We start from the raw sequence: 24114 nt of genomic DNA on the forward strand, positions 1-24114 counted from the left end.
CTCTGGAAGACAATCAGGTCAGTTTTTCTTGGATCCCATTTACTTCTATTTACCTCTGATTAGCCTAGCCTCAAATATAAGCCAAAAGTTAGGGCATTGATTTAGGGTTCTGGATACTTGGTTTAATTTTAAGTTTTTTATTTCACATTCTTTTTATCTTTTAAATTTACTTTTCATGCTAAAGATGTTAGCAACTTAGAGCAGCTGTACTTATTGATAATACTTTTTTTGTGATCCTAGTTGCAAATTCCTGAAAAGAGGGGAAACTAGGGACCGGGTGTCTGATGATGTCTTCTCTTAGTTACTAACAGGATTCTGGCCTGTTACTATATCTAAAAGGATGTTCAGAAGTTGCAAATCTGTCAGCTCCAAATATGAAACAACTAGGCTTCTATAATAGCAGAGGCCTTGCAGGTAGTTCTTGACAGTTTTTATATAATCTTTTGTGTAGTGAAGCAACAATGGAGAGGGTCCATATACTCTTATGTTGTCTTTGAAAGTGAGTTGCTTGTGTCACATTTGTTTGATTGACTCCAATTTGAATTTTATTTTGGCAAACTCCCAAATAGTTAACACTTAGAGAAAACAGATTGAATTTTTAACATTTCTGTAAAAAATATTTGTGTATTAATTTCTTCATTGAGTACCCTAGAGAAAAAGTTAAGATAAATAAAATCTAGATTATTTCAATATGATGTCATGACTTTGTTTGGTCAATAGTATTTACAGTGATAGATTTCTTCCATATTTTGGTATTGTATACTTTGAAAGGCAGAATTAATGCTAAGAAAATTTTTATGCCTTTAATGATTCTTTCATTATTGAGTTGTGTGACAGTAAAGAAACATATTGAAATGGCTTTACGAAGTTTCTGAAAGTGTATTTCATTCTGTGAATGAGTCCTAACAATGAATTTTAGGTTTTCAGAAAGTTTGGAATCTGTCCATTTAAAATAAACTACTTTTAATCATGAAAAAGCTATTCCTGGTATTAAGGAGGATAAACAATATATTCACAGTATTTCTAACTTCTGTTTTTATGATTATTATTTTTAAAATGTTCTCATAATCAATATAATGCCCATTTCTGAGAAGGCTTGTGGCCAGGCTAGGTATTTTAAAAACTCGAATGGTGACTTTTCTATTCAGGTGTTGCCAGGTGTGTATGACTATGTTTGTGGCAAAGCTATTTCAAATGTATGTTATTTCATTCTGAAAACAAGAATTATAGGACTGATTTTTGGGGAGAAATAAATATTTAAATAAATGACCTACAGTTTCTTATCCCTACTTAAATTAAAGCAGAATATAATTCTAAACTAGGGTCTTTACTATTTCCCAGTTCATTCCAAATGACTGCCAAACTATTCTATCTTCCTTCTCTTAAATATGAATAATAAACCAGCCCCATCTTGGCTGATATTGTTTTGGCCAAACAGACCCCTTTTCACTTGCTTTGTTGTTCCTTTGTGTCCCCTTTATAACCTGAGCGCTAGCACTGCAATTGCTTCTGGAAACCAATCCTTGTAGTGAGATGATGTGTAAAGATGAGTGACATAATATGGAACCTGTCAAACTATTAGACATATATCAAGAGGAAACACTTAAATACACTACTAATATAGGGATAAGTTCATCTACAGCACGTTTATTACATATCAGATTATGAACTTTATCCTTAGATACAACTATATGTTTCCTAAATACACGTGGCATGGGTAGGTCAAGGCTGCTTGACTTGGTTGGCTATAGGTTCTACACTCACATTAGTTGTGTGTTGCAACTGAATTAACTTGAATTTTATAGGATATAGATATTCTTTTGGGGGATTCTTTACACTTAATATATTTGTTTATAAGACAATTGTGTGGGACTAAAGAACAACAGCTTGGAATTCTGGCTTTTCACAGAACTGTCAAAATTGAGATCTAAACTTAGATCTCTTGTCAAATCAGGTTGTGAAGGCTTAAACTGTTAAACTTCTTTTGTAGCAGTTTTATCTTATTAAATTTAATCCTCTTTGAAGTGGTATAAACTAAAACAGCCACAAATTATCCACGTTTCTCAGGCAAGTTACTAAAATATAGCTTCTAAGTGTAATGGAGAGGAGGCATATACAGGTAAACACTGAATTTAAACTTTCAGATGGTGTTACCTACGGCAGCCACAAAACATCGCCAGAATGAACAACTTGAAAACTCTCTGGTAAATTCTCAGGTGGAACCCAGCAACCATCTGTTGAATAAATTGGCAAATGAATGAAGGCAAATCATATTGGCATTTTTTTCTTTTTACAAGCAGGGAGAATGGAAAATGTATAATACTTGGTGATCTTAAAGAAATGCAGAAAAATGCAGGATTTTTTTCCTTTTCATGGGGAGCTGTAAATTTAATCATTTTTTGACTGCAGGAAAGAGCTAAATGAAAAATCTAAAATTTCAAATGGCAATAGAAAGTGTTATGTTTCCTACTGTACTCAGTATCTAGCAAGAGAAAGATGGGATGCATGAATTCTAAAGGGGATTATTTTCCCCTGGGACACATTTAGCATTGATACCTTTACCATGTGACATCTCAGTTTGTGAATGTAAAATACTTGGTACCCACATCTCTAATAGCAAACTGAGTAAGTGTTTAAGCATATCACAACCAGGGGGATTTGCATGTGTTTGTGTGCGTTTATGCTGAGAGGTGCAAATGATTTTTGTATGAGTGTGTTTTCTAATCCCTAGGCCAACAGACTATGTTCCAAAACATAATGGGATCACAAAAACTAAGTTCAAAAACTAAGTTATCTGTAGCATCTTTTAATATGCCACCTAATAAAATGAGGGATATTCATAAATGAAAACATATCTCTCCCTTTCCATAATAGTTAAAAATAAACCCATACTTGTGTACTAATCTGCTGCAACTCATTTCCAGAAAATAAGTTAAAAGTATATTTACTTGAGGCCAAGTGCTGCTAAGTAATATTAAGTACTCACTTTAAATTTCTGTACTTTTAAGTTTTACTAGTGTCTACATTAAGTGCTAACAATTGACTTGTTACTAATACCAAAAACAGACTACAACTTTAGTGTCACACACAGCATCCAGCAAATTCCTTCTTTCTAAACTTTCCAAGTATACCTGAACTTATGACTAAATATATCTCAGAAATTTTATGTAGGAAAGTGGTTCCTTCAAGATAATATATTTTTCACACATGAATTTGAATATTAAATTTAATACATCTGCCCTAAAAAAATACTCCCAAGTTGAAGAAACATAATTTGGCCTACAGAGAACTCTACTTACCCTGATACAGATTTAGACTTGAGACAAGTGTCTTATGAGGTCAGTGATTGTGTTAAATACCGAAATAAAAAGTCCAATGAAGATGTGCTATTCTAATTCCCATTCTTAGTACTTCCTCTCCTCTGCCATGATATTGCTGTGGGGGCTCTGAGTTGCCTGTTGTAAACTAAGCATGATGTGCCTGGTTTCAAAGGAGCAGCTCCTGTTGCCACAGGTTCCTGTAACTGGGCATCAGCAAGTCCAAATGGGCCTCACTTTTCCCCAGATTTCAACCACTGATCAAGTTCTTTTGGAACTGCTTTCTCTTGAAAGACCTTTTTTTTTTTTTTTTTAACGACAGATCATTTGTCTTATATTAGGCACAGTTCCACAAATATCTTTAGAGAAGGCAAAATTTGAATGGGAATTATCCCTATTGAATAATAAAAGTATAGGAGACTAGGTTTTTTCTTTTTTAGTTTTATTTTTAAATTTTTGGCTGTGCCACGGCTTGTGGGAACTTAGTTCCCCGACCAGGAATCAAACCCGGGACCATAGCAGAGAAAGTGCTGAGCCCTAAACACTGGACTGCCATGGAATCCCCAGGACACTAGTTTTTTTAATGTGGCTTCAAACATTAGGGTCAAGCATAAAAATCTTTACAAAGGCCAGGAAAATTCTGAAGATATGATCCACTTCTTTGTTTCCTGGAAGTACTTGAAGATACTAGATACCATGAATATTTTTAAAAGGGGTATTTCTCATTTAACAACTATTTAATAGTCAGTAAATCTGTATTAAATAAATTATGATTTACTCTAAACAATCTTTATCAGTTTACTTATTGCATGGTAAAGTTGAGAGTCTAGAAACTAGTGTAATATAGATAATACACTAAAGAAACTACTTTTTGATAGTAAAGTATACAACTTTCCTAGATAATAAATACTATAGTATAGTACGTATCTATACTAAAGTTGCATAGTAAAGTTGATAGTATTGATAGTATAGTCAAAATACACTTCCTCTTTCATCTAAACTTTACATCACATTGCTATGCCATCTAGAGTGTCTATTTTAAAACAACCTTTAAAAATTTCTCAACCAGTGAAGGCTTTTACAAGAGTTTTGGATTGCCAAGGGTACTGGAGAAGGGATGAGAAGGAAGTTCATGTAGAATAAATGGCATTGTGTATGTGGAAAGAAGATTCAGGAGAAATATCAAAGTAGGGAGATAGTGAAACATAAGAGATTTTACCCTTTTATCTCACAATAAGACCTGAAAGTATTCTTTGGAAGGTAACTTAGAAAAACAAATAGTAATGCCAGTAAGATTTAAGTTTTTTGACTCACTGATATTTATAGCTTGTAGGTACACTTACCTATAATTGCTTTCCTTTTCAATTTTAAAATTTATAGATTCTAAGTTTAACAACATCAATATACCTGGCATCATTCTATCACCTACAAATTGGAGAATCTATGTCAAATCATAATATACTGATAATTTCTGAGCATACTTACTGGCCTTCTGTTACTGAGAGCCGTTAGTGATAGCTTGATGGTTTTAACATTGTGAAATGCTACGTATGTGTATGCCCAGCAAACGCTAGCCTGAAATAAAGTCTCTCTGAACAATAGGGAGCTTTGAATATCATTCTCTGCCATAAAGATGGGTGCCAGTCATAACTGGCTTAATATTTGTTACCCTAGTCACAGATATATGCTCTGTGATGATCCTGATTGCCTGTGTTTTAAAGCCTACATTAAAGACCCAAGTCTTGATTTTCCATCCTGATTATATATCCTACTCTTACTCTTTTCTGTGACATTTATTTTGAAGCATTTTGACCAAACAGCAAGATCTGGAAATAAAAAAACTCCCTAGATCAACAGAAGATTGCTAGTCATTTGTCTGCATTCTCTGGTTATACTGATATAGAAGAAAGATTGTTTTCCTTTTCATAAAGTCTCATATTACCCAATGAATCAAAACAGCAGCGTTTGGAAGAAAGCCATAATTAATGACAGTGAAACAGACCAATCTCAATGTGTCCAGAACTATTAACCTAAAAACTTGGTTAAAAAAATAGATCTTGTGGGAAAACAGACTTAGTCTCAACTGAACAAATGAGGCAGAAAGTTTTCAAAGATACTCTTGATGAAGGTATGCCTTCTGGATCTTTCTCTGATGACTAATTATTTTGAATTTCGTCATTTATACAGAAGGTGCCTATTGGTCCATCTCTATATTAGTTTGCCTCTTTTGAAGCAGAAGGTTACTAGTTGAATAAGAATGAGAATTTAAGCTTAATGAGCCTCCTGCTTAGTTGGGCTGGGTGTGGGGGAGTAAGGAGGTGTGGGTAAGGTGAATGGTGGTTAGCCTTCAGTGCACTTCCAGTATTCTCAAAGACAGGACAAAATGACTGTGGTTTTGTCATGCAGGGGCCAGCTTGCTCAGGAAATTGTGGCATGTATAAAGCAAAGCACATAAACAAACTCTTAACCCAGGAAGCTGAGTTTAACAATTGCCTCATTAACAAGATCCAGGGAAAGACAGGAAAAGAGGGGGAGGCCAATAGCTGATTATTATACAGTTCTAGACAGATGAAGCCCTTCAGCTTCTCCCTAAACAATCCCTGTAGTGTGGATTTGACAAAGTGGTACATTTAAGAGGGAACACTCTTGCTATCAATGGGAGTCAGGCGCACCGTTATCTGAGGGCCAAATTCAGTCCCTGGAACTTGACTTTATCAGTAGACACAAGACAGAGGACAAGGCAGCTACATCCACAGAGAATTAATTAAGAGCAAATGCTACATCCAGTGAATGTAATCAATAGTGTGAACAGTAATCTACATATCACCCTCTGTTGCTGTCTCCCTTTCTATTTACTACTATTTCGATAGAGATTTATTTGCCACATGGCCTCATTGAAATTACATATTTCTCATGTTGCATCAAACAATATATTCCCTTAAAGACCAGATATTCTAATGTCACTTTTAGTTTCTGAATGGCTGAAATCTTTTTGGGTAGAATTTTATCATAGATAATTTATTTGTTTGGCTTTCTCCGTGCACATTTCTCCAGTTTCATATGCGAAGTGTGTTCAAATAAACCTGACTTCAGTATTGCCAAAGTCTACACCCAAATATGTCTTTGCTGGCTAATTTTGTTCTATCTCCTTTAAAAATTGTCCCTTTTGAACATACCATGGAACCCCTCTTGAATTATTACAGTGTTGTTTGCAAACACAAAATACTGTTTTAACACAAACTTTTCAGTACTAGTATTTGTTTCTTATATCTGTCTCAACTTCTCCCCCACCCAGCACATATACCTAAAGTACATTGCAGTTCCCTTTTTGAAACCAATCATATAATTTTATATTGTTTTCACTCCTACTAGGCAACAGTACAGGTCTCATTACCTTCATTTTTCAAAGGCTTACCAGAAGCATCATTTTTCAAGACCAGGTTCTTGGTTAATTCCTTTGGCAAAGATTCTGATTTCTTCTTGAATCTGTGCTTTGTATGAATCTCTCCTAAGCAGCACTGAGACCAGAGTAATTTATCAGTCGTCACTTTTGACCCCAGCTTTGCTCTAACCCCAGCAATTCAACAGCAGCCTTTGTTACTTAAGGAAAATAGGAAACTCTGCCTCCTGGACATAAACATGTGAATTTTCTATGTCCAGGACCAAAAGGGTGAAAAGGGCAGATTTTACCAACATTTCCTTAAGAAACAAAGTCTCACTTTTAACACATGTGGACTACCAACCACATGTGTGATGCTTTGGTCATAAGTCACATTTTAGGGGTCTATGTGTGAACAATTTTGAATTGTTACTGGGTCTAATTTTACAGATCTTACTTACCCCATACTCCCTTTGCAACAGTAGAGAGTGTGACTTGAGTAAGCACAATAAAATCAGAGCCCAGTTTTCCCTCTGATCATAATTGCATTTATAAATAAATGTGATTTACAAAGTTAGCATTGATACAACTCAGGATTTTCTAAAATATAATGATGTCATAATAAATGAAACATTGAAATGGAAAAAAAGTGTTTTTCTAGAAGATATTGATTTCTTCTTAGAAACTAGCAGGCAGGCATAATTTTAAAAATAATGAAAAAATGTAGAATTATTACTGACACAATGAGAATGTAGATTTCAGTGACCAAAAAAAGTTGATGAGATATAGAAGCATATGCTACCCATGTTTTAGGCCCACTGGAAGCAGCTAGTGTTCAACCAGTTTGGTTTTTATATGGCCTTAAAAGATATATGTCAATTAAGATTAATTATTCTAAAATTAAAAAAAATACCTGATTGTTGAGCAAAAAATATGAAATGGAGAAACAGAAAAACAAACAAACATACCATGTTCACACACAAAACAAAATAATTCTCTCAGGGACATCAGGGAAGGTGGAATACTATAACAACACATGTTATATTGTTATACTATTCCACCCACCTTAATGAAGAACCCTTGGGTGTTGCTACTCCATAGCCTTTCGAATCCAGATTTCCTCCCACTTTCATTGTGTCACATGGCTTTCGCTGCTCAATGTATTCATTCATAGTGGACTCCAGGAGAAAGGCAAATTTGCCCTTGGATTTTCGGACACGAGCTACTCCCTCAGCTGTAGTCCTAGTGAACACTGATGGCTCTGCTGATCGCATGTAGGTCCACATCTTTTCATACACTGCTATTTTTGATCTCTGGAGGACATTAAAATAAAATTAAATACAGGAAAGAAGGGAACAAGATGTTAATATTGACTGAACCGAGATAAGGATAAAACCTTCTACGTTACCCTCTAATTGCAATTTGCCATAATAACATTATTCTTTTACAATTAGAAAACTGCCTTTTACAACTGTTTAAGAAAATCACTGAAATGAAAGACATTTAAAAGTGATATTTGGAGAAAAAGGTACCTCATGTCATAATAACTACCTTACTCAACTGCTTAAAGAACAACTTATTATTATTATAAAATGTAGACAGCCATAGAGAGAGTTGTACTGAATTATAACAAACAAGGAGAGTTGTTATATTGTTTTATTTTCATATTTTTCCATGCCTCAAAGTTTTAATGTAAACCATTCTAAAAAAATGTATACAAAATGTGCAGTCCCTATCAAGTCAGTATTTGAACACCAAAGGAGGAGGAGAAATCTGCCCTAGTTTACAAACCAAATATCCATAAAACAAGAATCAAACTAGGTTCACCAAAACATTTTTAGACCTTTTTTAACAAAATCTCCAAATAGAACATATATTAAACTTTAAAGAGAACTAATTCTTGTTTTCCCACTTTATATTTTGGAGAGTTAGTTTTTCTAATCCCTTGACTTCAGCCAAGAAACTTACTTATATTTTTGTTTATTTGGGCTGTATCTACATTATTTGCAGGACTTAATTTATCCAATTCATTTTGTTGGTATCTGCATTCATATTAGATTTTTTCATCCACACATTTTTTCACACGAAAATATATCCAAATGAACTCAAATGTCCCCAAAGGATATATTTAATAAAATAGAAAAGCCCAAATCCTGTTTGGTGTTTGACAATACAATGATACACACAGACTTTTATCTGGTGCAATTAATTTTGTTCAATAGCAAGATGTGGAAATTTTACATCTGGATCCAAATTAAAAGTAATGGAGACTTCAGTCAAACCTAAATCTAAGCATGAGGCCAAATCCTGAGTAGCATGTATACTTATTTACACCAACCTTGTTTTGTTTACCAGAAGATAGAATCCAACAAGAAGCAAATCTTCAATAATCAACAAGGTACTCAAATAGCAAATTTAAGAATACATGTTTTGGGTAAAAGCAAATTACTCAGGTGAACAAAGAAACTGATAAAAGTGGTATTCAAAATTTTGGCTTCATAAGGTGGAAATTTAGTAATCGATAAATCTATATAATAAGTCACACAATAAGAGATTTGCATACCTAAACACCAAAAAACCCCAGATATTTTATGTTAATGTATATTCAAATGGTGATAAATATCAGATAGGAAATAGATATCCTGTATCCTCTGAAATGTTTTTATGTTATTAACACTTGAAAATATCTCATGATTCAGAGATTCTGATATGTTTGTGTATGCGTGTTTAGGTAATGACAGGTTACTTCTGGCTACAGAAATCCTCACATTAGGAAAATTCTATGCCAAATATAATTCAGTTGCAAAGATTCTATATTGTACCAGGACAGAAGAGTATCTGGATTCAGAACCCTTAACCATGAGATCCACTAGGGAGGCCATGTTGCCAGGCCTCATTCACTCCATCTCTGATAATGAAGTTCTCTTCTAGAGTATGAACTACTCCATTTTATAATGAGTTCCAATTTCTGAAAATTATCAACTCTCTGGATCACTTGATACTGATTGTGTTTAAACATCTATCCTGATGATTTCAATTTAGATGTGTTGCTAAACAACATCATTTAGGCATATAATCACTTTTTTTAATGTATTGATAACTTCACTTCAGAGTTACACCCCAAAAGGTACAGAGTTCTCTCTATATTTTTTGTTTCACTATGTATACTACATTGAAACCAGAGGAAATAAAATCTGAGTATTATTTTAATTAAATTTCTTTTGAAAAATTTTAAGAATATGAGAATCATGCTAGTTACTTGGCAATTTTCTACTTATTTTTTATATCTTATTAAAGGAAAAGAGAACAGCTAAACAAAACTAAGGCAGCAAAATGGAAAAAGAGTATTTTTAGGGCTTGGTAATTATGAAGATAATTTAACTATATAGAATGCAACATAATATTAAAGCAAATGATTTTTTTAAAGGAATAAAATACCTTTAGGTCATTGATATTTTATAGATGTCCATTCCCATAATATTAATGTGAGGAAAATTACTACTGCTTTTGTTTAAATATATTGAATTACATATACCTTAAGTGCAAAAGAAGTTAAATTAATTCCTTTGAAGTCCAGAAGAAAGAGGAATCTGTAGTGTAATTATGCTTAGTTTCTTATGTATAATAGAAATTATAAAATACACACTCTCAGTGGAAAATAGAGGAATGATGAAAGAAACTTTTTTGGAAAAAAAATTTATATGGTGTGTCACTATGTTAATGTTTAGAAATTCTGATTCTGATTTAAAGGGGCATGGTTTAGATAAAATCAAGTCCACATGGTGGAGAGGGTGAGGTTGGGAAATTCAGGAGGTAAAGGACTGGAAATAATATCGCTGTGCCTTACTTGTGACTGTAAGAGGGTGTTTGCTAAGGAATGAGGATAAGGTAATTTTTATAAATTTGATGAGACAGACTAAAATGAGATTTTTGCAGACCCAGTAAGCTCATAAATGTAGTGATAGTGGGACTTTTACATCTTTATCTTCAATTGTGATATCTACTTAAAGATCAGGTTTGGGGAGTGAATATGCTCAAGGTAATAAGCAAAGATAATATGTCATTTTTTTTAAATTATAAAATTGATCTCAGATTTACTTGTTTCATCTTTATTGTGAAACACAATGCATGGGAAACTATTTAAAGCATTATTTCATTACTTATAATAATTCTTGGAGATTTAAAAATGTGCCATCCTTTTAATTTTTCAAAATTAAGTATTTTGCCATTTCTGCTTTTAATAGAAAATATGTAAAAATGTCATGCACTATAGTTGATATTTACATTGTTATCAGGTAAATTATTTCCTGCTTTTAGTAGCTTATGCAGCAAGACTGATGTTCCAGTAAGAGCTTATCAATGTACTATTTGATAATATTATAAGCCCTGAAATACTAATCCATCTCATTTATGCATTCATGATTTCACTGATGACTGAAACAGGTACAGGATAAAATCTGCACTGAAATGAAAATCAGTGTGTTTAAATCAGGTTTATAATAATGTAAAAGTACCTTAAAAAAGCCTGTCATTAAGTGACAAGTACAAAATTCCTTTAAATGCCTCTATGTGTATGCTTAACAAGTGGCACAGAACATGAAACATATCAAGTTTCATAATGGTACAAAACCAAGGCAACAGTTGAATTCTGATGTAATTTTCTCCCATGGCCTAATTCTTTTTCCAGAACAACTGCAACATTTTTTGAAATGCTGAGTATTCATTTCCTGAGGCAGTTTAGTGAAGCTGATAGATGTACCATTACTGTGTTCCTATAAGAAAACATTTTTGACAAGGGCAAAAATACCTTTCACGTTCTGTTTCCTCAACAACCCATCAGACAAATGATTTATTTAAACCAGGTGATCATGTATGAGAGAGGAGGGAGAACATAGGGTAGGAAATGAAGGAGATTTTTATCAGAGAACTCAAATTTATGTATTCCTGGAAGTATGCTTCCAGGGAAAATTATTTTCTTGTCCTATTAGGGTTCAAACTATTCTGCAACATAAATACCTATACATATAACACTCTTTCAATTTTAAAACTATAATTGGGTGGGACAGAAAGGAAACAGGGCATGGTGACTGCACTACTTATATGGGAGGCTCTGTATCTAGGAAGCAGCTTTCCTTATTCCTATATTTCTAATCAATATATTCTCTTACCTACTTCATTAGTTTTTCAAACTTGAGCAGTTTTTAAAAACTCTCTAAAGATTAGAAATAACATTCTCAATGTATTTGATGCCAAAGAGCTCTACAGTGAGTTATTTTTGAAACATTTTCAGGGAATCAATATGATATTTCTTTTCCCCTTTCTCACTCAAGGCAAAATGATGAACCTACAAATATCTGCTTTATTTACATGAAAATCAGTCATCATTTTTCAGTAAAATGTAAATGATAGCACAAATTTGTATTCTATTTTGATGCATATACGTAATGGTTTTTAGTCAAAGTCACTAAATTTTACCTAGTTTCTTTTGGGTGGAAACACAGATTTCCAGAAAAGTACTGAAATTATGCTGAATTATGTGTAAAAGTACTGAATTATGTGTTACTATATTAAGCTTTAGAGACTGGAATGCACTCAGTAAGTTAAAAAATTTGGCTAATTAAGTTTATCCATAGAATATTGTTAATAAAATATATTGTCATGACTATTATTCACAGTTTTAGAAAAATCTACAAATAGTTTATAATTTACAAATTTTATATCTATTAGTAATGCTCCAAATTGTTGACAAAGGTGTTCACTGCCTGTTTTTTTGAAAACAATGTGCAATGATGGGTTTGGCACAATTTTTGAGTGATTTGTTCCTGATTTAGTGTTACATAAACATCTGTCATATCTAAGAATACTATAATTGAATTTTTTTTTAAAAGAAATATTATTGAAATTCAAGTGCATGAAAGTTAAGGCTGGCTTAAGGAGTAGTATCTTTTGTTGTTTTTAATTTCCAAGCTGAGTGAGAAAACAATAAATATACACATTTAAAATGAAAATGTAATCTCCCAAGTACTGTATATAAGTGTGAATTTACTTTAAAGGGCTATCATTAATTTTACACAATAGTTTAGGAAATAGTGAAACATATCTTGTCTTCTAAATTACTAAATATTTAGTCTCTAAGCAATTGATGTTAAATATAAGATGCCACAATTACCTAATGAAATATTTGTGAAAATTTCACCCTGACCACTTTTTAGTTTTTTGGTTCTAAAGTCACAAAATTAACCCTTATCTCTGATCACACATTGTGAAATTTCTGGATTTAAGTAAAAGCAGAGTGAAAGAGATTCACAGATCAAAAAATTCATCCTTATAGTGGTACAAACAGCTAAAAACCCCAAAACCTCCAAAATACCTGCCATCATAATGGCAAGCCAAAGGAATTATATCCATATGTGAAACGCAATTATATCAGTTTGAACAATTTTATCTGCAAAAGCAGAGAAATCAGCAAAAATGCAATATCATACAATGTTTTACAAAGGTGCTAGAACTTAGTAGTTCTTGTTCCCATTATCATGTGAGAAAGCAAATATATTGCTTTGAAATCCATTGTTACAGAATAGATTATAGAATAATAAACATCATATAGGTACTATAACATGAAATTAAGGTTTTGGGATTCAAATGCAGCAAGGTAAATGTATTCTGAAAAAAAAAAAAAGCCATGCTTTCATTTTTATGCTCTAAATTCCAAAGCATAGATAAATCCAAATCTTGCCAGATGAAGTATCTTCATAGCATTATGAATATTGGAATCTTTGGGATAAATTATGTTATAAAGTTGCTTTATTTACCTTTTTATTGTTACTTTTCCTTAGTAAGGGTCCCTCTTGCAATGTGAATAAATCAATTAGCTTTTTCATATTAAAGTGATTATAAAATCCAAGTAGAAGTATATAGCATTGCTATGTTTAAACATAGCAGTTACCATTATGTTTGCAAAACTTATAATAGCTAGAGCCCATAATATAATAATTGGCAAAATTGCCTGAATTTGAAAGTTATGAACATTTCCTTTTTAGTTTTCCCCTCCACTTACTCTGAAAAATTCTTTTGTTGACCCTGAATCCAATGTTCCATAGGCAATTTCTGTTTGTTTGGCCAGGTCTTCCGCACTTTCTATGGGGGAGACCATTCTCTCGACAGTCAGGAAAGCAGCGAGGTTAGCAGTATAAGATGATATAATGATGAGTGTAAAGAACCACCAAACACCTCCAACAATTCGACCTGAGAGGGATCTAAACATGGATAAGATAATAACATTTTCCTTTCTATAATCAACATAGAGAAAGAAAAGAAATACCATCAGTTCACCGTGTATGTTTAATAATAATTACAAGTATCATTTTATGTTCTGAATAGTCTACTCAGAATGGTTCTAGTATTTCTGTATCACCTGACATCCTTTTTGCTATATTGAATGTATATGTATATGTAAATGCCACATTTAGAATACTTTTCCTTTTTATTGCTTACTTGGCAGAAATGTAGAACCAAAAGCCTTTCCTTCAGGTCCAGAAGAGGAATGCTTACTTAAATTCATTGATCCCTTTTGCACTTTAACATCTCTGAAATTAAGATGCAACCTATGTTTGATGAGATAAAACACAGTACCATAGTTTGATTGGCAGCACTGTTTCTCTCTCTGTGGCACATAAAATAGGAATACATCTTAACAATTGGTGAGCTCTTAGATTTGATACAAGATGGCAGATGCTCTTCTGAGAGAACTTGTTTTTACCTTCAGTCAGAGCTATGCCAAGATGGATGGGACATATGCCAAGGTGGGGCTGGACCACATGAAGATCTAGGATTGGTCTCAAAGTAACCATAGTTAAGAATGTTTTGTTTGTTGGTTGGTTGGATTGATATTCCATTTCTTATCTGAATGGAGGATGAGCTATGTCTTAAGTTCTTTACACACTGGTATAAAAATGTTCTCTCTGCCACTTCCAACCTGAGACCAAAGCATGTGACTTGTTAATATGCAGTGTAACGGCACTGAAAACTGAGGCTAGAGCTCAGAAGAACATTTTCTCTTCACCATTTCTCTGGTTATCAGGGATGTGTGGGTGAGCAGAAGAAAAGTGAGAATGAAATGAATAAAAATTCAGAGCATAATCATAATTGATCTCATTCAACAGGACCATCAGACTATTTTAAATTCCTGTGACAAATTATTTTTAAACATTTTCTTAATATGAGGAAAGATTTCATATTTTCAATGGCATTTCTAGCTTAAAATGCTCCCTTCTTAACCATTATTATATAAGTGACACCTGTTGGTTTTAACTTAACATTTGCTTAATCCTGGTTTTAAAACCATAAAACTGGGGATTTGTTCAAGATTGTGGAGTAGAAGGATGTGCGCTCACTCCCTCTTGTGAGAACACTGGAATCACAACTAACTGCTGAACAATCATTGACAGGAGACACTGGAACTCACCAAAAAATTACCCCACATCCAAAGACAAAGGAGAAGCTGCAATGAGACAGTAGGAGGGGCGCAATCATAATAAAATCAAACACCCACAAGGTGGGTGACTCACAAATGGGAGAACAATTATTCCACAGAAGTCCACACACTGGAGTGAAGTTTCTGAGCCCCACATCAGGCTTCCCAACCAGGGAATCTGGCAACGGGAGGAGGAATTCCCAGAGAATCAGACTTTGAAGGCTAGCGAGATTTGATTGCAGTACTTCAACAGGACTGGGGGAAACAGAGACTCCACTCTTGGAGGGCACACACATAGTAGTGTGTGCGTCAGGACCCAGGATGAAAGAGCAGTGACCCCATAAGGGACTGAACCAGACCTACCTGCTAGTGTTGGAGGGTCTCCTACAGAGGTGGGGAATGGCTGTGGCTTACAGCGGGGACAAGGGTACTGGCAGCAGAAGTTCTGGGAAGTACTCCTTGAGCTCTCCCAGAGTCCACCATTAGCCACACCAAAGAGACTGTAGGCTCCATTGTTGGGTCACCTCAGGCCAAACAACCAACAGGGAGGGAACCCAGACCCACCCATCAGCAGACAAGCAGATTAAGGTTTTACTGAGCTCTGCCCACCAGAGCAACAGCCAGCTCTACCCACCACCAGTCCCTCCCATCAGAAACCTTGCACAAGCCTCTTAGATAGCCTCATCCAATAGAGGACAGACAGCAGAAGAAAGAAGAACTACAATCCTGCAGCCTGTAGAATGAAAACCACATTCACAGAGATAAAATGAAAAGGCAGAGGGCTATGTACCAGATGAAGGAACAAGATAAAACCCCAGAAAAACAACTAAATTAAGTGGAGATAGGCAACCTTCCAGAAAAAGAATTCAGAATAATGATATTGAAGATGATCCAGACCCTGGAAAAAGAATGGGGGCAAAGACTGAGAAGAGGCAAGAAATGTTTAACAAAGACCTAGAAGAATTAAGGAACAAACACCCAGAAGAATTAAAGGACAAACAGAGATGAACAATACAATAACTGAAAAGAAAAATACACTAGAATGAATCAATAGCAGAATAACTGAGGCAGAAGAATGGATAAGTGACTTGGAAGACAGAAAGGTGGAAATCACTGCCACAGAACAGAATAAAGAAAAAAGAATGAAAAGAAATGAAAACAGCCTAAGAGACCTCTGGGACAACATTAAACACACCAACATTTGCATTGTAGGGGTCCCAGAAGGAGAAGAGAGAGAGAAAAGACGCAAGAAAATATCTGAAGAGATTATTTGAAAACTTCCCTAACATGGTAAAAGAAATAGCCACCCAAGTCCAGGAAGCACAGAGAGTCCCAGGCAGGATAAATCCAAGGAGAAACATGCCGAGACACATAGTAACCAGACTGACAAGAATTAAAGACAAAGAAAAAATTTTAAAAGCAACAAGGGGAAAATGACAAATAACATGGAAGGAACTCCCATAAGGTTAACAGCTGATTTCTCAGCAAAAACTCTACAAGCCAGAAGGGAGTGACACAATATATTTAAAGTGATAAAAGGGAAGAACCTACAACCAAGATTACTCTACCCAGCAGGATCTCACTCAGATTCGATGGAGAAATCAAAAGCTTTACAGTGGGCTTCCCTGGTGGTGCAGTGGTTGAGAGTCCACCTGCCGATGCAGAAGACACAGGTTCATGCCCCGGTCCAGGAAGATCCCACATGCTGCGGAGTGGCTGGGCCCGTGAGCCATGGCCGCTGAGCCTGCGCATCTGGAGCCTGTGCCCCGCAATGGGAGAGGCCACAGCAGTGAGAGGCCCGCATACCACACACACAAAAAAGCTTTACAGCCAAGCAAAAGTTAAAAGAATTCAGCACCAACAAACCAGCTCTACAACAAATGCTAAAGGAACTTCTCTAAGCGGGAAACACAAGAAAAGGACCTACAGAAACAAACCCAAAACAATTAAGAAAATGGTCATAGGAACATACATATTGATAATTACCTAAACGTGAATGGATTAAATGCTCCAACCACAAGACACAGTCTTGCTGAATGGATACAAAAACAAGACTCATATATATGCTGTCTAGAAGAGACCCATTTCAGACCTAGGGACACATACAGACTGAAAGTGAGGGGATGGAGAAAGATATTCCATGCAAACAGAAATCAAAAGAAAGCTGGAGTAGCAATACTCATATCAGATAAAATAAACTTTAAAATAAAGAATGTTACAAGAGACAAGGAAGGACACTACATAATGATCAAGGGATCAATCCAAGAAGAAGATATAATAGTTATAAACATATATGCCCCCACCATAGGAGCACCTCAAAACATAAGGCAAATGTTTACATCTATAAAAGAGGAAATTGACAGTGACACAATAATAGTGGGGGACTTTAACACCTCACTTACACCAATGGACAGATCATCCAGACAGAAAATTAATAAGGAAACAAGTTTTAAATGACACAATTGACCAGATAGATTTAATTGATATTATAGGACATTCCGTCCGAAAACAGCAGATTACACTTTCTTCTCAAGTGCATATGGAACATTCTCCAGGATAGATCACATCTTGGGTCACAAATCAATCCCTGGTAAATTTAAGAAAATTGAAATCATATCAAGCATCTTTTCTAACCACAACACTATGAGGGTAGAAATAAATTACAGGAAAAACCCCCATAAAAACACAAACACATGGAGGCTAAACAATACATTACTAAATAACCAAGAGATCACTGAAGAAATCAAAAGGTTTTTGATAAACCACAGCAAGATCCTTTTTGACCCACCTCCTAGAGTAATGGAAATAACAACAAAAATAAACAAATGGGACCTAATGAAACTTCAAAGCTTTTGCACAGCAAAGGAAACCATAAACAAGACGAAAATGCAACCCTCAGGATGGGAGAAAATATTTGCAAAGGAATCAATGGACAAAGGATTAATCTCCAAAATATATAAACAGCTCAAGCAGCTCAGTATTAAAAAAACAAAGAATCCAATCAAAAAATGGGCAGAAGACCTAAATAGACATTTCTCCAAATAAGATATACAGATGGCCAAGAGGCACATGAAAAGCTGCTCAACATCACTAATTATTAGAGAAATGAAAATCAAAACTACAGTGAGGTATCACCTCACACTGATTAGAATGGGCCTCATCAGAAAATCTACAAACAACAAAGGCTGGCGAGGGTGTGGAGAAAAGGGAACCCTCTTGCACTGTTGGTGGGAATGTAAATTGATATAGCCACTATGGAGAACAGTATGGAGATTCCTTAAAAAAGTCAAAGTAGAATTACCATATGACTCAGCAATCCCACTACTGGGCATATGCCCAGAAAAAAACCATAATTCAAAAAGACACATGCACCCCAATGTTCATTGCAGCACTATTTACAATAGCCAGGTCATGGAAGCAACCTAAATGCCCATAGACAGATGAATGGATAAAGAAGATGCGGTACATATACACAATGGAATATTACTCAGCCATAAAAAGGAACGAAATTGAGTTATTTGTAATGAGGTGGATGGACCTAGAGTTTGTCATACAGAGTAAAATAAGTCAGAACGAGAAAAACAAATACTGTATGCTAACACATATATATGGAATCTAGAAGAATGGTACAGATGAACCAGTTTGCAAGGCAGAAATAGAGACACAGATGTAGAGAACAAACATATGGACACCAAGGGGGGAAAGCGTGTGTAGTGTGGTGGTGGTGGTAGGATGAATTGGGAGATTGGATTAGTGTACATATGTACACTAATATGTATAAAATAGATAACTAATAAGAACCTGCTGTATAAAAAACAAATAAATAAATTTTTAAAAACCCATAAAACTATTACTTGATTTGCTTTAATTTCTTTTCATTTCATTATTTGAGGATTATTGATTCAACTTTCTATGTTATTGGAATTTAAGCACATTTATAGTGTTCCTGGTTCTTAAGGAATGCAAACTGCATTGTAACTAAAATGTCTCTTTTTGAGAAAGCATTTCTTTAAAAATACATATATTTGTGATGCTAATATAAATCACTTTAAATTCAATTCTTAGCTTCTCATGCCTTCAGCTATTTTTCTGAGAGAAATTTGGTATTTTTCTTGCAACAGGAGGTTGGCTGCATTTTTGACAAACATAACTGAAACACATCCTTATGGATATGAGCCGTTACTCCACCGATAAGGAAAACAAATATAGTATTTACGTTGCTGACTCTTCGCCTACTGCTTAGCTTGTTTATGATTATTAGATAGAACAATGTATATCTGGAACCTACTATATTAACTCAGGTTTTAGGTAACTCCATGGTAGAAATCTCCATTAAGCTACATGGGATGTAAATCGAATTCAAAATTAATTTTCAAAAGTGAACAAAACAATAAAAACATTTGATTTTGAAAAGGAGACAACATAAAAATAAATTCCTATTCTTAAGAATTTAGATTTAGTTTCCATCTGTAATCACTGAAAGAAATATTAATACAAAGTTATTTTTGAGCATTCTGATGGGTTCCATATGTTACTTTTCCATTGGGAAATTAATCTTTATTATGTATCCATACTTTGTGCTAATTTGGAAAAATCGGTTATGAGTATATTTAGATTAATTTGGGATTGCAAAGTTTTTCTGTGTTTCAGGCAATGCTCTGCCTCCAGGAAAAGAACATATAGAGAGATGTTATGCACAATATTTAGAATTACTGTGGAATTGGTGAAGAACTTAAGGGTTTTGAAACTAACCTGGGTGAAATGTCACATCCTTGCTGCATAAAAGCACCCAAGGAAAACCAGAGGCTGTTAAAGATGCCAAACTCATTGGGAGGCTGGTCACTGGGTCCTTCCTTTCCATCTTCTGGCTCTTCTGTGTGCCACTCATATGGACTAAACCTACTAACTAGGAACAAGACCACGCTGACACCAATGTAGGCAAAGACTATGCACATCCAAATCTCATAGGCCAGAGGATCCAAGAAGGAAAACACTCCTGGTTTAGATTTCTGAGGCTTTTTGATCATAATAGATATGCCCAAACTCATGAAGGGCTTAGAGAAGTCAATGACCTCCTCTCGGACCAAAGTGATTGTCAGAGGGGCAATAGCAATCTCTGCTTTCTATAAAAGAAAAGACACATGAAAACATGTAGGTTAATAGATTTCATGAAGCAAGTAGTACTGGATTGATCCATTCAAAGTTAACCAGTTATGTATTTATTCTACATTTTTTGGGGAATACCAACAATAAATAAGGCCAGTAATAAATACAAAGATGAACAGATTTGTTTTCATAAAATATTATGTCACTTTAATTGCACAGAATATTTTTATTGGTGCTAGTAATTAGATGAGAGGAAGAGAAAACGAGTAGACATAAGCAAAAATAACTTGAATTCAAATAACTGCCTTAGTCTTTAAGGGTCTGAGATGGCGCAGAGGAGGATATTCGATAGCTTTTCCATATGGCTGAATTTCTGAATTTCTTATCCAGAATTGCTGCTATTTTGCAGTGTTTTCTGTTTCATTTGGAATGTTGTCACTGATTCATTACTTGGCCATTCCTTAATATTATGAATTTCAAACATCCTTTTCTTTTTTATTCCTTTCCAGTTATGAGTAAACCTATCATAAAGTCTGCGTTTGTGAGATAAAAGAAACCTATTGTTTGACAACATTTTTTGACTCAGCACACACACGCAAATCTGGAAACTGACATTTATTTCTTCCTATTCACATACTTTGATTTCTACTTTCAATTTCTAAAAACGATTTTGGAAAACAGTGGATTCAATTCTCATATATTATTATTAATAAGACACCAGCTTCCATTTTCATTTTGTGATTCTGAGTAATTTTTCTGAGCCTTTTTCCATATCTCTAAAATGAAGACATTTTCTTTCCTGTTTACCTCATTGTGTTATTGCAATTATCTGTTAAATAAGCCTTAATAAAACAATAGTGAGCATTTAATGAGGGATTATGTATCTATGCTGATTTAAATATTTGGAATGGCTTTTCACTTAACCTTCTTAAAGAGATAAACAATCTTATGTTTATCATTGTTTTATAGATGATGAAACTGAGACAAATGAGTTTTACACATCATAGCAGCTCTGCAATTTGAAACTGTACTTCTTCTATTAAATCATGCCATCTCTAAGATCAAATGAAATAAAGTGTGGTGAAAAAACTGTAAATTGTTACATGATCTACAAATAAAAAAAGGTTTTTTGATTATTTATTTTAAATGGAAAATATTTGGCATTGAAATGGAATCTGAAACACAGACATATATGCTCTTACATAGTGGCTGCCACTCTTACATTCACTCTATATCTCCTCAGGCCCTGGATTGATACAATGGCCAGCAGCTTGATACAAATGCAACTGGAGGGTTAGCATGGGGAATGTACTCTGGCTGTCACGTTTTCCACTGGGTGACTGAGGATTAATTGCATACACTTTCAAGTGGGAATAAACTTAGTTCACATCACAAATGCCCACATATAATACAAAAGCCAGAGAATCATTGCTGAGAGGTTATTTCCCCATAGTTATTATTATCTGTATAATTTTCATTATACAGTGATATATGAAGTAGATATAGAAAAATTAGTATATAAAAACAGAACCAGAAATTTAGGAAAATTTATCTTCATTTCCTTCACCTACTCTTATTATTTTCTTTATATATGCCCTACTAGACATTGTTTTATGAATATTAATTTCTTATTTTAAAATGGGATAATATATAACACTATATTTTATAATTCCTTTTCTCAAGAGAATGAGTTATTTCAACATATATAGTAAAAATAAGTTTTAATGATTGCAAATATTTTATCATGTTAAAGCATCAAAATTTACTCAATTTATTATTTTATCAATTTATTATATTGTTTCCAGTTTTACACAATTTATAATAATGGTGATGTGAACACCTTTGAAGACAAATCTTCGCACATATCTTTATTATTTAAAATAAATTTCTAGAAAGGGATTGCTGATCTAAATGACAACAATCTTTTTAATGTTCGTTACATGTTTTGCCCAACTTTTCTCCAGAAAGATCATGCAAATAGCACTGTGGGAAAGCACCTTCGGCTTTGAACCTTGGATACCCCGTGTATCTTTATTCTCATCTATCTTCACCAATTTGCTAATTTCATTGTATTGATTTGAATTTTTTTTGTAAAACAAATAGCCACTTTTACTCTTTTTATGTATTACTTGTCATAATCTGCCCCATTTCCATATGGGGTATTCATTTTTTTGCTTACTAATTTATGTGTTTTAAAATAAATATTAAAAATATTATTTTTCATATATGTTTTTAATATTCCCCCAGTCATCAATTTTGGTTTACATTACTTAGTTCATGATACTTTATTGCATTATATACGTTTTAAAATTTTGTTGTAGCCATATAAAATTATCTTTTTGTGTTTTCAGCCATTGGTTTCATGCTTAGAAATATCCTTCTCATATCATGATTAATCTCAATCGTATATTTTATTCTAGTACCTATGCTCCCTCTATAATTTATCTAGCATTTTGCATGATAATGTATTACAAAATTGTCCTGCTTTCCCAGCAGGAATAAGTGAATAATGCATTCTTTCACTGATTTGAAATACTACCTTTCACATACTACAATGTTATGTGTAGTATCTTCTGAAATTTTTTATTTATACAAGTTACCACTAATGAGAGTAAGCCTTAAAAGTAGAGAAGCATGAAGAGAAATAAAGGAGTCTCCAACACATAAAACTAGATGCAATGGAAAGCAAGCATTAGATGATAGTGTGACAGCAATGTTCAATGAGGACACATTTGAAGTTCTGAAATTTGTGATTTGAAAGAGGCCAGTGAACAGAGGATACATCTGAGTTTTCTCTGCTAACATTGGAGATGCTGTGTTTGCCTTGTTCCATTACCTCTCAGTGACTTCCAAAATTGTGAGAAATATCTCCTGTAAGAACCTGATAATATTTGGATTCTCAAAGACCTCTGGAGTAAGGCTCATGAACCAGCATTTTAACACACACCACAGGTAATTCTGGTGTTGGAAGGCCATGGAAGTTGCTTTGAGAAAACAATCCCTTGGGTTGTTTATACACACACAAGTACAGCGGGGCCCAGAAGAAGGCGCTGGAGCAGTGTACCACAGAAGATCATATAATGAACTTGCTGCAGTGTGCAGGTGTGACAGGCAGAATGGACCTGAGAGTGTCATGGAGGTTTTGAGCTTTGGGGTAACCATCTGGTGGTGTGCTGAGATTACATATGCCTGTCTCACAGATAATCTATCCCTAAAAATTACAGTAACAAAGTTTGCAAAGAGTAAAGTAAAAAAAAATGGATTCAAAGTTAATCATTTTGCTGGCTTTGTTGAGTATAAGAATATAGATGGAGTTTTATTTAGGGCCCTGCAAACTGGGATTTCATGTAAGTATTAGCAGTAAAAAGAAAAAAAAAGTAGTTGAGAAACAAGTAAAGACTTTGCAGACACCAGAATGGAAAATAACAAATCTGTGGAAAGTGTATGAGACATGGAAAAAGATTCCTTTTGGGAAAAAACTGGACAACTCAAGTGGCAAAGATCAGATTATTTAAACCCTAGCAGGCTGGCTGATGAATGAATAAGCATTAATAACCATTATGTTATCTTCTCTCTCTGAGAACTGCCTGGGACTTTCTGTGCCTGTGACACGAGTACTACTGATACAAATTTTTGGTGTTAATTACGTTACTCTCTTCATATCACCTGTTTTCATTATTTAAACAATATTCTCCCAATAAAATGTGGTCAGAACCCTTGCCAAGGGGTGAGCCTGGGCTGCCAAATTGGTAAGGACTCCAGAGGAGAGATATGTAACAAATGTCTTAGAAAGTAACTCTGGTTAGTTATCTGGTCCATAATTAATTGGTAATCCAAGA

General features: G+C 34.3%; 1 protein-coding gene across 5 annotated transcripts in view; it reads right to left on the reverse strand.

The window, feature by feature from the left end:
- The window catches only part of GRIA4 (glutamate ionotropic receptor AMPA type subunit 4), a 459907-nt gene that overhangs the window by 36145 nt on the left and 399648 nt on the right, over positions 1-24114 (reverse strand). For all 5 annotated transcript variants that reach the window (XM_027095677.1, XM_027095680.1, XM_027095679.1 and 2 more), the window contains 3 exons: positions 19922-20292; positions 13754-13952; positions 7762-8009 (listed from right to left, as the gene is read on the reverse strand). In XM_027095677.1, coding sequence (XP_026951478.1) covers positions 7762-8009; positions 13754-13952; positions 19922-20292 — 818 coding nt within the window. The remainder of the gene's footprint in view (positions 1-7761; positions 8010-13753; positions 13953-19921; positions 20293-24114) is intronic.

This window comes from Aethalodelphis obliquidens, unplaced genomic scaffold, assembly GCF_003676395.1.
Source record: "Aethalodelphis obliquidens isolate GAN/ISIS:26980383/991018 unplaced genomic scaffold, ASM367639v1 scaffold93, whole genome shotgun sequence".
NCBI classification, from domain to species: domain Eukaryota; kingdom Metazoa; phylum Chordata; class Mammalia; order Artiodactyla; family Delphinidae; genus Aethalodelphis; species Aethalodelphis obliquidens.